General features: G+C 38.2%; 1 protein-coding gene across 2 annotated transcripts; it reads left to right on the top strand.

The window, feature by feature from the left end:
• The first annotated feature begins 6,998 nt into the window (after nucleotides 1-6,998).
• Nucleotides 6,999-14,654, top strand: LOC121244900. 2 transcript variants are annotated; one of them, XM_041143142.1, is made up of 7 exons: nucleotides 6,999-7,754; nucleotides 7,951-7,972; nucleotides 10,095-10,312; nucleotides 10,429-10,669; nucleotides 10,857-10,942; nucleotides 12,381-12,472; nucleotides 13,963-14,654. In XM_041143142.1, exons 3-7 carry the CDS (start codon nucleotides 10,224-10,226, stop codon nucleotides 14,244-14,246), a joined length of 792 nt encoding a protein of 263 aa, XP_040999076.1. In that variant the 5' UTR covers nucleotides 6,999-7,754; nucleotides 7,951-7,972; nucleotides 10,095-10,223; the 3' UTR covers nucleotides 14,247-14,654. The 2 variants fall into 2 exon arrangements, with proteins under 2 accessions (XP_040999076.1, XP_040999075.1); XM_041143141.1 differs by lacking the exon at nucleotides 7,951-7,972.
• The last annotated feature ends 2,933 nt before the right edge of the window (nucleotides 14,655-17,587 follow it).

Below are 17,587 nucleotides of genomic sequence, written 5' to 3'. Positions count from 1 at the left end.
TTATTAACCACGTTCTGACGCATGACTCAAACCAACTAAGTCACGCATCCCTTCCTTAGACAGTACACTTGTCACTATCTTCATGCATCTTAGCCCATACTAATCCTCATTCTCATCCATACAAGCCACATGGCTCTAAGCTAACTCTAAGGCTTAAGCACTGTGTAACTGTGCTCAGGACAGATTACCCATTACATATGGTGAATCCGTCTGGTACACGTGTCTCACCAGAATACACATGTACCTTACCCCTTTATCACTTAAGATCAACATAAAACATGTTGATCATCTGCTTGTGTAAACAAGCACCATACTCCGATACCAATATTCTCTTAACTCGACTAGCATGACTCTTCATGCTATCAGTCCCTTCTTACAGTTCATCCCAACACTTAGTGCGACAAGGCTCCATTCACAACTATGCCTTGCGTCACGTCACATAGCTCGAGACTACTCTCAAGCTACACCGAGACCTTGTCACATTACTTGACATCCTGTTACGTCACTTTTACGTCAACTTCTAATTTATCATGAATACGGTTCCTCACGTACTCCCGCCACATCGTGACATCTCGTCACATTCTCGTTACGCCATTTCCACACTAACTCTTCACCCATTATAAGCACGACTGCAAGTAACCACGTCACTCCGTGACGTTGCCCAATCATGCTTCCGTTGTGCACTCTTACACTTATTCTGCTACTACACCTATACTTCTAGCCATAAGTCCATCATGGTGACACTTGTCACCTTAGACTACAGACTGCACCATAACTACTTTGAGACATTGTTCCACAATTTCTGACACTATTCACCACGTTCTACGTCCATCAACTGCACAACCATCCTTATCTCTGCGACACGCCACACGGAGTGTCGCTGCCTCGTGGAGTACACTCTACGTATACTCCTTTTCCACACGCTACAACCTATCATCAATATGGCATACCTGCCATGCGACATGCGATGCATCACTCTACCATAAAGAGTACACTCCGCGTGTACTCCCTTTCCACATGCCACATCACCACTATGACATACTTGCCATATGGTGCATCTCTCCACCACATAGAGCACACTTCACGCGTATTCCATTTACACTCGTTACGCCACATTACCATGATGGCCTACCCGCCATATGGTACGTCACTTCACCACATGGAGTACAACACCCTTCACACACATTACGCCACATCACCATTATGGCATACTCGCCATATGGTACATCACTCCACCACATAGAGTACACTCCACGTGTACTCTCTTCACACACGTTACGCTACATCACCACTACGGCATACCCGCCGTATAGTGCGTCACTCCATTACATGGAGTACATTCCACATGTACTCCCTTCATACCCGTTACAACCCATCATCAATACGGCATACCCACCATACGATACATCACTCCCTTTTCCACACGTTACGCTACATCACCACTACGGCATACCCGCCGTATAGTGTGTCACTCCATTACATGGAGTACACTCCACGTGTACTCATCCCGTTCCACAATACGCCAGGAGGATATATTTTACATATACTCTCCTTATCTCACACTACACCACACACAAAGTACCCTCAGCGTGTACTATTCTCACTCCACATATGCTAGGAGAGTATATTCTACATGTACTCTCCTTATCCCACACTACGCCACACACAAAGTACACTTAGCGTGTACTGTTCCCATTCCACATGCCACGACATCCATACGGCACATGCCCCACAACTACACTACACAGCACAACCATGCCATCATTACGACACAACTCCACAACTACATTACACAGCACAGTCCACAACACTTCACACATATGCCCAACACTTCACATACACAACACTACACAATATGCCCAACACAGTGCACTACATAACGCATCTCAATACAACCCAGTCATTCCCCTAATACTAATAGCATAGTCCACAACCTAATCAACTAATCAATATCTATCATAATTAACGAGGGATAGAGAGTTATACCATCGACGGGATAACCCGTGCGTTGCTCGCTGATCGTCATAGTCGATGACGTTGGAGAGGTCGTACGTGGCGGCTAACCCACGTACGTTGACTGTTTGGGCGTTTGGATAGCTAAGTGTGGTCTTGGAAGGGCTCGTGAAGGCCCTGTGTTGGTGGCTATGAAGGGCGGTACACAGCATACCTAACCATGTACAGTAGCAGTCAGTCACGCGCAATGACTGTCCATCACGTGCATTGATTACCCACCACGTAAAGTGATGGTTTGGACCTAGGGTTTGGCTAAGGGAAATGCAGTGGATCTCGTGGGGGCATCGAGGTGGCGCCACGGTGGCTCACGGCGGCGGATCTGGCCGCACAGTGGAGGAAAGGCCGTGGGAGAGTGTGAGAGAGTGTACGTGCATGGGTGACAGATCGGGGCCATGGGAGGTTGGGTTGGCTTGGTGGTGGCCTGAGGAGGCTGATGATGGTGGTTACCCACCGTGGGTGGCGGTGCATGGCGGTGGAGGACGTTCAACCCGTGTGTGAAAAAGAGGGAAGCTCGTGCGTGGAGAAGAGGCTCTGGGCCTCGGGTCACGTGGAGGAGGAAGGGGATGGAAAGGAGAGGTCCATGGTGGTGCCTGGTGGCTGTGGGAGCTGCGCACGGTGAGGAAATGGGTTAGAGACCCATTTCGGGTTCTTGCCGTGGAAGGAGAGGGAGGGCTGCGCAACAGGGGCTGGCTTCGGTGGAGGATGATGGCCGGTAGGAGGAGAAGCTGCCGTGGGAGCGGTGGCGCCATAGGACGGCGCATGGCGGCACTACGTGTATCAAGCCCATTCGGGCTTTGCACTTCTAAGGGAGAGGAAGAGAGAGCGTGAGGGAGAGATACCGGGATGGGGGAGCTCGCCAGAGTGAGGTGGAGCTTGTGGTGCTGGAGGTGAGGGCTGCCGACGCACAACGGCGCCGAGCTGAGGCATGGAGGCTTCGACGTGGGAGGAGCTACGTATCGCGTATGCTGGGAGAGGGAGGAGAGGGAGAGGGCTGGGAAAAAGTGAGGGAGAAAGAGAGAGGGTCTGGGTTTATAATCCAGTCCCTTCGTCTTGGAGTTCTCAAAACGATCTAACGTTGAGATATTAAAATACTGATTTGAAAATGCGTAAAAGTTAACTTAATTAAAAGCACTCAGAAGAATTAAGGTAAATATTATTTTAAACTAACTTTAGTTTATAAAATAATATTTCTTCATCATTAATAAAATGATGAAGTCTTATTTAATATATTTAAAAGGATGAACCATTTATTTTAATTAAAGCTTTCAACATAATTTAAATCCCATAATATTTTAAATAACTGGAATCATTTTAATAATTAATATTAAAATGATCTCCAAAAATTATAATATTTTGGAACTCTTCAAAATATTACAATTGTCTCATTTAAAAACAAGTTTAACTCAACGATATTGGAAATACCTCATATAAATATTTTCAGTACATTTAAAAACACTGGACGTGCCTTAGAAGTCACCTAATATCTCGAGACACACGTCGTCATGGTTCGGCACACATGACGATGCTCGCAGTCGCTAGAAAGAATGAGAGACTGATGCATAATTCCGTCATCGAAATTTGCTTATGTCAGAAAGGAGGAGCCTTATGTAAGAAAGAGAGAAGCTTACGTAAGAAGAAAGGAGCGGGGGTTACATCGGTGATGCCACGTCTTCCATTGCATAGAGACTATCAGAATCGATCTTCACGAGTCTTGTATAACATACAGCAAATATGTCCTCGGGCGATAACTATAGCACCTTCTGACAGCTTTCAAGTGCCTTTGTTGAAGTAGTTGTCATAGCCCTATCGATCAAGAGCTGTTCCCGAAATTAGGTTGAGTCGAAGGTCAGGAATGTGTCGAACATCCTTCAACACCATGGTGCAACCAATGTTGGTTTTTATCTACACTTCGCCTATTCCCACGATCTTTGAGGAACTGGCGTTCCCCATCCTTACCGTACTAAAATCTCGTACTTTGTACGTAGTGAAAAATTTACTATGGGAAGTGGCACGGTATGATGCTGCTGTGTCTACCACCCACTCAACATCGTGGCTTGCCACGTGCAAACACGTCTCATCACTGGTGGAGAGTATTGTCATATCTCCCAAAAGAGTGACAAGAGTTTCACCATCTTCTTTCTTCAGCTTATTGTTTTGACCTTGCTCCCTTAAAAACTTGCGGCAGTTTTTCCTCATGTGGCCTTCTTTGCCACAATGGTAACACTTCATGTTACTCGTCTACTGGTTCCTACTGCTGCTGGACCTTCCACGTGGTTGAGACTTCCCTCTATTTCTGCCTCCACTTCTCCCTCTATCATTACCTTGAGGCCTTTCTCTACTCTCGATGACAAGGATATGAGATTGATTCATGCTCATCTCCTTTCGTCTAGCCTCCTCATTGGACAACGCATCCTTAAACATCGTCATGGTAAGTTTACCATCTGGAGTAGAGTTACTTAGGGAGACCAATAGTGTCGCCCAACTGTCTGGTAATGAACTGAGAAGTAGCAGAGCTTGTTCTTCATCGCCAAGATTCAGCTTGACGGACCCGAGCTGGTTAACTTGGTTTTGAAACTCGCTAGTATGCTTGGCAACAGAGGTATCGCTCTTCAACTTCAAGTTAACAAGCCGTCTCATCAAGAGGGCCTTGTTTCGAGCAGTCTTAGCTTGATACATATCCTCCAACTTTTTCCAGAGGTTATATACATCTCTCTCTTAGGCCACGTGATGAAAAACACTATGGTCAATCCATTGCCTGATCTGACCGATAGTCTTCTTGTACATCTTATTCCACACTTGATCCGTAAATTCATCTGGCTTCTTCCTTTCATTTTCCAAGGGGTCAGACAGATCTTTACAGTTTAAGAGATCCTCCATCCGAGATCTCTAAAGACTGTAATTTGAGGCAGTTAACTTTATCATGGCACCTGATGCTGAACCTCCATGGCTTTAGACTGATTCTAAACACAAAATACAAGTACAAGGTCTTCAAGATGGAATATCACAAAACAGACAACACCGTTGTGTTCAAAACGCCTGATTTTGTTGGAAACGAGTCTTATTTAGTCAAAATCGGACTCAGATAGCACAAGGATGAGCAAAAAAACTAAAACAGAAACTCTGTCGAGTGTGCAGTGCCTAGCGCGCGAAAAACGCATAGGTGCTTGTATGTCACGAGCCGAAACTCTCTGGAGCGCGTGGGATTCACGCGTGGGGAAGCATGGGGTTCACGCTCTCGACTCTCCCTTGGGTGCGTGTAATGCATGCCGAGAGTGGGCTCACTCTCCAATCTTCAGGAGGCGCGTGGAGGCGCGTGCAGCCTCCGTTCGGCCTCTGGTCTCCACTTCTTTTCTTGTCTTGATGAGACGAACACAATGATATGCTCAAATGTGAAAACTGAGCAACACACTAAAAACGAGTTTTCTGTAAAAACTTCTTCCAGCAATCGCTTTGATACCACTTGTTATGGAAATCAACACAGCGGAATAAATAAAAGCAGAAATAAAAGAGTACACCCACGTACTCAGTGACACCAAGAATTTAACGTGGTTTGGCAACTGCCTACATCTACAGAAAAGAGTTTCACTAATAAATAGTGATACACAAGAAAATATTACAGAGAATGAGGATCACACTCCACTCAACTCAACTCTCTTCTTTTCTTTCAGAACTCTCCTGACTCTCTCTCTTTTCTTTTCTCCTTGGGTGTATCTGAGACTCTTGCTGAGAGGCTAAATTTATATGTGAACGTATATCGCCGCACCTGTATGAATGCATTTAATATGCATTCAATAGGTAACTGCAAATGCAGTTACCCGCTGAGCAGCAAGCTGCCATTGTGGACTGCTTGCTTGGGCAGGAATTTCAACATTTTTTACTAAATCTTTTTCAAGAAAAAAGATAATGTTGAAAAAATAATAAAGGCTGTCAAATAAATATCAAAATGTCTAGTAAATCTCAAAACATTGAACATTGTCTATTATCCGTAATAATAAATTATATCAAAATGGAAAACTAAATTTTATGTCAAAAGAATAACTAAAAGTTATGTTTTTTAAACATAAACTTTGTTATTCTAAAAAAAAATTTAAATCATTTAGTAGGTATAAATTTTAAACCCGGTACCCACATCTTATACTTGTACACGTCCTTAAATATGGGCGAGTAGATAGTCTAGTAAGGGTGCTACTACTCAATCTTATGATTTTGCCACCTCAAAGTTACAACTAGTGAAAGTGTACTTTTTTTTTTAAACATATTTTTAAAATCCTTTAAATATTTTTTTTAAAATACATCATTTTACTAATAAATTAATAATCACTTCATTAATTATTAAGAAAACAAATTAAAAGGAACGAACGGTAACTTTTAGGGATGCAATCACAGTGCTAAGTATCATTTTCCATCTAGTTATCAACCCCACTTGGATGAAAAGTACTAATTGAAAAGGAAAATGCTAATTTATCCCTTAGGTTTAATCATTAATGTATTTTAATTTTTTTTCATGTTTAAAAAAGTTATCATTATTGAATTTGTTTCTTTTTTTAATGTTTAAAAATATTTTTTTTTTTTAAAAAAAAGAGAGATTATACCCAATTTGTACAAATTGGGTATAAACGAGGGGGTGTAAAGCAAAAACATTTTTTTCGTGCTGTTGAAATTGTGAATGTAAAACAATAACTAACATGTTAGACGTTGATTGCATGGAGCTCAACCGAACCGGACGCAACACCAACCACGATGTTTCGACTCGTAAACGTCTGGAAGACACAAACTCAGAGGAGAAATGGCCAAACAGACTGTGTTTCTTTCTTCTTTTTCTCGACTGCCAAACAGAGGACACGTGACTTAACATGATCTGAATCATTCACCTACGTGCGTACTCGTAGCGAAAACCACGCAAATAATTTATGTACAAACCAAAGTAAACATCCAAAACAACACAAACAAAACAAGACAAACACAAAAGCAGTAACATCCCGTCACCGCCTCCCACAACACGCGGCGAAACGAACGCTCACAGCCTCGACACACCTTCTTCCTCTCTTTGAACAGTCACTCGGAAAAAAAAAATTCTTTTCTCAAAGCACTCTCTTTCTCTCTACCCTTCACTATGTCTATCCTTTCAGTCTTGAAAGAGTAAACGAATTTAAGTCCGTTTTCTGCTTTGAGCTCTCAATCAATTAATAATATTCTTCCAAGATTTTCAAAGGTCAATGTTGGATTTCTCTCCGCTCGAGGTTTCTGAGCTAGAACAATTAAACGTTTCACTCTCCATCTTCATTGTCCGCTTCTCCTTCTTCCCTTTTCATTAATTAGAGTTTGAGGTGCTCTCAGTCTCTGTCTCTTCCTCTTCTATATGTCCTTTTTTTTCTTCTTTATTAATGGTTCTGGATGCTGACAATGCCCTTTTCCGTTAAAAAGGAAAGTGAATTTCTTGTTCTGGGTACCTTCCATGTTTGGACTTTGGTTACCCATTTTGAGAGAGCTAGCTCCAAAACACAACCCATAATTATTCAAGCCGTTGGATAATCACTCACTACTACCTTTACCAATTCATATACATTTCGTATACGTTTTTCCTATATATATATATATATATAAGCGTTCTTGGTGTTTCAGAGGGTTTTCAAACAGTACCCCATCAATCAATGTCTTCTCTCACATCGTTGTGTTCCTCAAATCTGGAGCTGTTTCTTCATCATGTGACCCCCACGGTTCCCTCACGACCACTTCCTCAGGTAAATTACTGTTTCTGTTCTCTTTTCAATCCTCTTTCTTCCCCATGATTTGTTTTGTTTCTGGTTTGACTGTTGATTTCTATGTTTTTTTGTTCTCAATAAAGAATCACTGTAATAACATGTGATATATACGTGTATATATATATATATATATACACACGTAATATCAATTTTATTTCTGGGCGGAAACATAAAGCGGTGGGCAATCTACAGATCAGGTGATTTCTTTTTTGTGAAATTCGATGAAACTCTTTTTGCTTCTGATCGAGAGTTGGATCAGTGAACACGTTTTGCATTAATTAAAAGACAAAAAAACAAAAAAAAAACATTTTAATGTTTGATTAATGTAGGGACCATTTTGATGATCCGGATATTGCGTAAATATGTATATTTAAAGGCAAAAAAAAAAAAAACTAAAATATTTAGTTATTTATTGGTCGTGTCTGTTGCATCTGTCTGGAAGAGAAGGAGAGTGAGTTTGTGCAGACTGAAGAGTCGGTGCCCCCAGACCCAGACCCAGTCCCAACTCTGTCCATACATAGTGTCGGCCGAAGAGAGATATTTGTCTAGGGCCACTTTGGTATCATTCCTTGGAGGCTTCGAATATTCTCTAGTTTTTTATTACGTCCCGTTTGGATTGAGAAACCATCTTAATTCATCTCATCTAATCATTATAACTTTTTTGAATTCCTACAAAAAAATACAATAAATGATTTAACTTTTTTAAATCTCAATTCAATTTTTTTCAAATCTTAAAGTAATAATAATATTAAAAAAAAATAATATTATAACAATATTTTATTCAAATTTTAACTTTTATCTAAAATCATCTTATCTTACTATCCAAACGGAGGCTTGTTGTTATTATTCTCCTTTCAATTTCAATTTTTGTTTTTCAAATACACTAATTAATAATTATTATGTTATTTATGAAGATCTTAGTTTTGTCCAAGAAAAGGTAGCTTGTATATATGAGTATTCTCAATAGCATGGGCGGATTTTTATTTATTTTAGCTAATGTCTTATTAAATTGAGTCTTGCTAGGTACAAGCAGGGTACCAAACCGCGTATCAATGCTGACATGACTTTTTTTATTAAAAAGAAAAATAAAAGAAAAAAAATTGAGAGAAGAAAAGGTCCCTTATCTCACAAAAATCATTTCTGTTTTTAATTCGTACTGTTTCATTAAATGGATGTCTTACATGTCAGCATCGTGGGCGATTTGGTGTGCAAACTCGTTTGCAAGAAGACTTTTCCTATAAATTATTCTTTAGATTTTCTATTCTTTATCTAAAACATTTAAATATTTTTTATTATTATTTTATTCCTTTTCAAAACAATATATTTAATTCATCTAGCTTCCAACAAATTTGTAATATCTTCAAGTTTTTTAGAATTAGTAATGTCCCCCTTTACAATGTCTTCATCCACACTCAAAATAGAAAAAACCCAAGGAAAAAGTTGAAAAGAATAAAAAATGAAAATAAAAGTTGTTCCTTCTTTTTTTTTTTTTTTCTTTTTTAATCTCGCTTTCCAAATATATTTTTGGTGAAATTTTTACCTTTATTCATGTTATATAAAGTTTTTATCATGTGTTTTTTTTCCTCTCTATTGAAATATAATATTCTTATAGTATTATAGCTCTTATCATGTTTATAAATTTTATCATGAGTATTTTTAAATTGCAAATGAAATATGAAGAAAGAGAATAGGAAAGAGAGAAATAATAATAATTTATATATATATATTAATGGTTCAACCCACAAGTAGCAAAGCACTGAGGCACAAATGCAATTTGCATTTATTTTGCATAATCCGATGGAGACCCTATTTTGACATGTTGGTCATTTTGCAGTTAAATGCAAAATGCACAATCCGGTGTGAGTGCTCAGCACTTGTCGACCTTGTAAGCTTTCCCTACATTCATAAGATTGATAACCCTGTCAATTTATTGCTATTTGAGGATTTCAAGTTGTGCATATGCTATCAGAAAACTTTATGATAGCATCGATATAAGCATCGATCAAGCTTTCATATTACCTATAAAGATAAAAGCTTCGACATAAATGAAATGAACAATTTTGATTCTGACATAAAATAGCTTCTCTGTAATCATTTAATCACTTCCAGATGTGGTATATATTGGCTCCTTTTTGTTAATTTAAACATGTTCTTTGCCATTTTTGCAGTCAAATCTAGGAAGATATACTACCTTTGGTGGCACAAACATATATGAATACATACAGTTGACAGCTTTTATTAATCACTACAATTTCAATTTAAGACTTCAAGAATATTGAACGTATTCCCCGATTCCTTTGTTTTGTCAAATATTTCCAGAGCTGCTTTAATGATCTAAATAGCCTCTGGCAACTACCTGGTAAAGACACAATTGAATACTTCACGTTGAGAGATCTCTGGGACTGCTATGACGAATGGAGTGCATATGGTGCTGGCACTCCTGTACTGATGAATGGTGGTGAAACTGTGATGCAGTACTATGTTCCTTATCTATCTGCCATTCAGATATGCACTAACAAATCAGGTGCCACTTCCAGGTATGGGAAATATTTCATTTTATGCTTTGTCAATCAATTCGACTTGATCATATTGCTGCTAGCTATGTATGATATTTTGGATATGAAACCGAGCAAGCCATCTTTCCTTCATGTAGGAATCGTAAAGAGGACAGTGACGTGGCAGAGTTTGAAAGTGATTCCTGGAGTGATGACAGTGGGAGTGATAATCTATCGAGGTCTCTAAGCAACTACTCTAGCAAGGCTTGGGACGCAGTTTCGGAAGATTCAAGCTTAGAGCAAGAGGGTTCATTGGCAATGAAGGATAGGCTTGGCTGCCTTTACTTACAGTACATTGAAACCGCTTCCCCCTACTGGAGAGTCCCATTCTCGGACAAGGTATTTTTCCTTAGCTGTTTTTTCTGAGCTTTTTTTTTTTTCCTTCTTTTTTTCCAGCAGTTATACTTGCATATTAAGCATAATGTTAGTCCTTATCTGTGCTTCCGTCTAACATTCAAAGTTTATTTATTTAATTTATGCTTTTATAGTGTTTTGAAAACGTATATATAATGAATTTTCCTTTCAGATAACTGAATTATCTCAAAGTAGCCCGGCGTTAATGACACTCAAGAGTGTGGATCTTTCCCCTGCGAGTTGGATGGCTGTTGCTTGGTAAGCTTGATTAATGTTTCTTGCTAAATGTCTATCAGGATTACAATGACAATTTGTCGCTGCTAATAAACTAATTGCACCATTGGGAAGTGCTACTAGGCCGCCTAGAGTCTACCGCTCCTTTTGCCCGTTTGATGTGGCTCTGCCACGTGTTAATTTATTTATAATTTATTTAAAAAAAAGAACACCAAACTGATCGGCAGATCAATTTCAAACCCTAGACAAAACTGAGCATCCCTCACTCCTCCGTCACGTCCCAGAACCCCATTTCCAATGCCTCCCTTCCCTCCCTTCCTCCCTCACGAGCGGCAGAGCAACCATCCCCCCCGGTAACACTCCATCCAAGAAAAAAACCCCGAAAGAGTAAGAAGTATGTAAGATGAGAGAAAAGACGAGCCGCACTGCAATGCTTAACCCACTCATTTAAAGGTGTCGGAATGACACAGAGATCTTCGGTTTCCTTCCACTTACTTTCAAGATTACAGGTAGAAAAAATATTCAAAATTACAGCTGGAGTGAGCAAATCAAATCCTTTGGACATGACAATCAATGTCACCAACCTGGTTTTGTGTTTTCTCTCAGTTCTTTGCGACACAAAAACTAACCACAAAACCAGGGGCATATCTGCATTTCATAGAAATATGACAGGTGTGAAAAAAGAAACCAGAAAATAGCCATCCCTTTTGCATTTTCCTACTTGTATACTCCCAAATAGTCAAAGATACGCGGAGCCATATATTTCGAAGCCCCTGCATTGCAAAAATAAAGCTTGAAAGTCTGCTTATGATTTTAATTATATTAGTATATGCTGCACACAGCATAAAAACAATCTGTCATAGAACAATCTATCATCGGTTGTGATGGATGACCATCCAATGTCAGTTAGCAATGACAAATCTCCAGAGCTTCACTCTTTGGGGACTAACTCTTCACTCTAGATTTATAGATGATCTTAAACGAGTTAAAGGCCACCTCTATATGTATATTCTTGCAACTTTTAGGGGAGGTTTGGATAGTGAGTTGAGATGAGATGAGTTGAAAGTTGAATAAAATATTGTTAGAATATTATTTTTATTTTGGGATTTGAAAAAGTTGAATTGTTTATTGTATTTTGTGTGGGAGTTTGGAAAAGTTGTAATGATTAGATGAGATGAGATGAGTAGTTGAGAGTCTCTCTCAATCCAAACAACCCTTAACTACATTAGTGAATGTTCTTTGGGAAATACACGAGGGGGAGAAGTTTTGTGGATTCTATGTACTTCTCATTGTCAACATTTGGTAACTCTTTCCCTTGTCATTTTTGTCACCGAATAGCATCTGAAGGGCTTGCTTTTTTAACTTGTTCTTTATGTTGGCTGAGAACACTTTGCTTTCTTTATTCCTTTGTGCTTGATTAGAGTAACTATTCCATTGTCTGATTTTATTTATTATATATTAGGTATCCTATTTATCACATTCCAAGTCAGAAAAATGAAAAGGATTTGTCGGCATGCTTCCTCAGTTATCATACTTTGTCCTCAACTTTCCAAGGTATTTTAACTGTTTACTACCAATTTAAGAATAAATATGAGCAGCTGTACTGGAAAAGATACAGATGAAGAGTGGATTTGATCATTCTTTGTCGAGTCCCATTGTTTGAAGAAATTATTGCAAAATCACGTATACGAGTGGCCAAAAAGAGTGATATGGGTTTTGCTTGGTAGTTTATTGGGAATCTATATTTAGCTTCCTGGACTCTACATTATAGGAGCTGCTGTTAAGGAACTGTAGGAACTGCTGTTACAGAACCCATATTACATGGGTCCGTATTGCATCTTACATCATTTTATGTCTATCAATTTTCAAGTTATGCTGAAGTTGATACATCGCATGAAACATGGTTGACCTGCAATATCATTAGATTGACTATTATAAATTTATTGGTATTATGCCTGTACAGCTTTATTTAGTTAATTCGGGGCTTTCTGTGAAATTCTGAATTTGGTATTTCATTAAAAAAATTCCTGAAGACTGGTAGTACATATCTAAAGTAATATGTTGAGACAATACATTCTAGGGCCGATGCCATTGGTGTTAGTTTCTTAAATTTTCTCCACCAAATTAATGCAACTTATATACTTGCCAATAAAGCTAATTATGTTATAAAGAATGTTTGTCTGGGTTGATCCCATAGCTCATAATATATCATATCATTTTTCATTGTAGAAGTTCCACCTTTCATGTTTTATGTTTCTGTTCGAACATTTTTAAATTAATATTATTATGAACAACAGTTACTTGTCTTTTCTCCCAATCTTTAATATATAAACAAAAAGCCTATATTCACCCATTAGTGTTTAATATATAAACAAGAAGCCTATATTCAGCCATTTTTCCATATTACAACTGGGCTAGTCCTAATTGTTGTTTTCCTAGTCATTGAGCTTCTATGTTTCTTTACAAGTTGAGGTGATAGCAGCCATCTAAGATAGTTTTTGGAACTTGCTTAACTGGTTACAAGACTTGTAACTCGTCCATAGAATTGACAAGATATTGAATCCGAAAATATCCTCGTTCTGAAGTAGAACAATATGGGCTTCTTGAGATTGCACTCAAAACTACTTCAATTACAACCTTATTATCCTTTATGGTGCTACACACCATTTCCACCTTTGCTATTCTTCCGTTTTACTTATTAACTTTGCATTTTAACTTTACTTTCTTTTTTGGGAATTTTGTTCCTACATATTTCAGAAATTAGTAGCTGGCCCAAAAACACTCAAATTTAGTCCAAGAATTTCACTGACACTTACATTGGACCAAGCGGTGTCTTACTATTTAGGCTCTCCATGGTATTTAGGCGGCCATGTGGGTACTTGGTGGCTATTGTTGTACAAAGGCTCACTTTCAATTTGAGTTGGCATGTATGAACTGCATATTGTAATGAACCAGTGGATCCAGTGTTGAAGTGCTTTTTTTTTTTTTTTTCAAACAATCTACTGCTTAGGAGTGTCTTCTTTGTTTCTGGCATGTTCTTGCAGACGATACAATGGAGAATGCTGACACCAATATGGAACATGCTAAGTGCCATCATGAAGTAATGGGAAACATAGGACAGAAATCTAAGGAAGAAAGCAATGGTGGGATCTCTCTTCCTCCCTTTGGTCTAGCTACTTACAAGTTACAAGGAGATCTTTGGATAAAGCCACAGACATCTGATCGTGAAAGGATGATCCATCTCTACAGCGCTGCAGATTCGTGGTTGAAGCAGCTCGGCATCCATCACCATGACTTCAACTTCTTCACTTTTCATGCCACCATGTAAATTAGTATGCTTCCTTCCTTTCAGTGCTCTATAGCAAAGTCCTATTAAAATGTTCCCCATCTGAAGTGCTGAAACATTAACAAACTACAAGCTCGGATGCAAAATCTAATTTGGTAAAATAGATTGCTTCCAAGTTCTGTGCGAGGCGGACTGTACATTTTGTTTAGTAATTTTACAACAGACTCATATGGAGGAGGAAGTTGAGAGGCATGTTAGTTTATTTTCTTTTTGGCTCCTAATTTTTTGGTCTACATGGAGTTTAAGTTGATATATTATATATCATGTCTGTAGACTCATTAATCTTTTACATGATATGCTTTTTCATTTCCAGAAAGAATGTGTATATATGAACTATTTTTGTCCAATATGCATTTCTTTGCTGGAATATGGAGGCCTCAGTTTACAGTTTGTTGGTGTTTGCTTTTATTAAGAACCTAAAAAGGGAATACAACAGAGGGCAATAACTACTGATCTGGAGATCAAGAACATCAGATTGTGTTTTTTTTCCCCTTTTCTTTTTAATTGAGTTGAAATATAGATCATGAATTTATGGAAAATTTCCAAAATATATTCAGCTATGATTTATGAGCATGCTTAATTCAAACTTGGCCAACAAAGACAGTGAAATCAACTCTCACATTCAGACATATAAGCATAGACAATGGGTATTGCCATATAGGACTAGGTGATCATTTCTGTGTGCTTTGATGCTTTTTTTTGAGAGATTTAGATATCCTAGAGTTCCTGGCTGCTTATAGTTGGACTTACATATAAAATGGGTCCCACAACATTTATATCTGCTCGAGTGAATTCTTCAGATAGTATTAAATGTTCAATAAATATTGTGAGACCCACTTTATGAATATATCTCTCTCACTCTGAAAACTAGAGTTCGGGCAAGAATTCTAGTGGATCTAAATTCCTTTTTTGAGTATGCATTCTTTCTTTCCATATTGCCATTACCAAGTCGTGAAAATCATGCAATCCAATCATGGCTTTATAATAATCATGAATAAAATCATTTGAATATATATATTTTTTTTAAAAAAAATTGAAAGGTCGTCAATATTATAAACACTTTATATTCTTTCCTAAAGCTTAAAAGAACAACTATTTGATAAGGTGTTGCTAAGAGACAATAAATACATAGTCCAGCAACTACCCTTATAGACTATATTAAAAAATAATATTTTAATAATATTTTATTCAACTTTTAACTTTTATCTAAAATTATTTCATCTCATCTCACTATCCAATTGGAGGCTCATTCTTCCGGAATTTGAAAAAAGTTTACATCCAATGAGATTCAATTCACGTATGAACCTTTTTGGGTTCAATTACATAACCTTCCTCTAGCAGGCATGACAAGAGAGATGGGTGAACTCATTGGCTCGGCCATTGGTAATGTCCTCATGGTGGATGTTGATAATGAGGGCCTTGGTTGGAGAAATTTTTTGAGAATTTGATATCTCCAAACCTCTAGCTCATGGTAGATTTTTAAATCTTGGTGACAAGAAGATGTGGATTAGTTTCAATTATGAAAGATTACCTTTTTTTTTTTTTGAAGTGTGGTACTTTGAAACACAAAGATAGAAAATGCCTTCAGCCAACATCAGGCTTACACCCTTAAGTGGCTTCTAGGACCAATATGAACAATGGATGCACTCTACTTCAATCCTTTCTTTTGGTATGGGGGCCAAAAAATATGGAGGCACATCAAACTCAACTAGTCAAGCTCCCCGCCGGCAATGGAAGTCCGATGACTCGATGAGGAAGGTAGCAGACATGATGGAAAAGGAAAGAGCAATCAATTAGAGAGGGATGAGGCGCAATATAAGGAAGTTAGGGAGGAAGATTTGGTAGTTCCTATAGAGAAATCCCAGGAAGTCAAGGACTGAGAGAAAAAAAGGCAAGTCGTTCCTTTTCAAGTTGGCAGTGGTCTTAAGATGGTAAGTCAATCTTCACCTTGTGCCAGTGAGATTATGCAGGCAGATGTTGAGGTTGGGAAGAATATCCCAACTTTATGGACCTTGAATTGGGAAATTCTTCACAGATCCTATTTCCAATTTATCCCCTTTATGCAACAATTCTGATAGTCCTTCAAATCTGTCCCCACCGAATCATGAAGCCCATCTTAATCAGCTTGCAAAAGTTACTACTTGGAAGAGGAGCTAGGGGCCTCCCTTTAGTAAATCATAAATATGAGTATAAACATGAGACTAAGCTGGTTAAAGAGTCTACACAAGGGAAGTTAAAGAAAAGGTCATTTTTAGTTGGTACTGAGGTTCTGATGGAAACAATCATTTGGCAAAGAAGTCAAAGTACAGGCTCACTCTTGCAAGGAGCATAACTCAGGTTGGATTGGTGGAGGATGTTGTGCAGCCCCACCAATATCAATATTTTGCTTAAGTTGGAATTGCCGAGAGCATAGGAATCCTAAGACAGTTCAAGAGCTTCACCACCTGGTGAAAACTAAGTGCCCATATTTAGACCCCGTTTGATTTCACAGACCATCGCATCTCATATCAACATCCAAATACCATTTATAAACACAAACACTTTTCAATTTCAAATTTTTAACTTTTCAACTTTTTCATTTAATCATTACCTAATCATTACAACTTTCTCAAACTTCCAAATAAAACATAAAAATAATTCAATTTTTTCAAATCTCAAAACAAAAATTATATTAAAAAAATTATATTCTAACAATATTTTAAATTTATAATATTTTTATTCAAATGTTTTTCCCAAAATCTCATTAAACACCTTAAGTCAAACTATTTTACTATTATTCACAAACTATCTCACTACTATTCACATATTTCTCATCTTATCAGTGTAATCAAACAAGTCCTTAGTCTTTCTTATTGAAATCAAGTGTTGCAAGGAGAAAGTGGAACTTATTAGAAATAAAATTGGCTTTGACAATAACTTTGTTGTTAACAATAAAGGATGGAGCGGGGGATTAGCTCTACTACGGAAATCTCAGAAGTTGAGCTAGATTTCTTCACCCAATGGCACATCTATGCTATGATCACCATGCCAAAAGGTGGAAGGAAATGGATGCTCACATGCTTTTATGGGAATCCTATTACTGCCAAAAGGATGGAGAGTTGGAGTTTAATTTGTGTTATTAAGCCTCAAGAGAATATAACCTAGATGTATATTGGAGATTTCAATGAAATCCTCCAACAAAATGAAAAGTATGGGGCTGCTGGAAGATCTTATGCTCAGATGGAAAGATTCAAATCAGTGTTAGAGGAGTTGGACTAAGTGACCTAGGCTACCAAGGGGATAGATTCGCTTGGAGTATTAATAGAGAGGGTGGCGATTTCACA

The sequence above is a fragment of the Juglans microcarpa x Juglans regia genome, chromosome 8S (assembly GCF_004785595.1).
Source record: "Juglans microcarpa x Juglans regia isolate MS1-56 chromosome 8S, Jm3101_v1.0, whole genome shotgun sequence".
Taxonomy (NCBI): Eukaryota; Viridiplantae; Streptophyta; class Magnoliopsida; order Fagales; family Juglandaceae; genus Juglans; species Juglans microcarpa x Juglans regia.
Note: the sequence above shows the minus strand (reverse complement) of the source record. Positions and strands in the feature narration are given on the sequence as shown.

Excerpts from the sequence above, each read along its gene's own strand:
- LOC121244900 (XM_041143141.1), top strand. The coding sequence starts at position 7,665 with ATGTCTTCTCTCACATCGTTGTGTTCCTCAAATCTGGAGCTGTTTCTT. Across the intron at positions 10,313-10,428 it reads AAATCAGGTGCCACTTCCAG|GAATCGTAAAGAGGACAGTG; the intron begins GTATGGGAAATA and ends TCCTTCATGTAG. Across the intron at positions 10,670-10,856 it reads GAGTCCCATTCTCGGACAAG|ATAACTGAATTATCTCAAAG; the intron begins GTATTTTTCCTT and ends TTTTCCTTTCAG.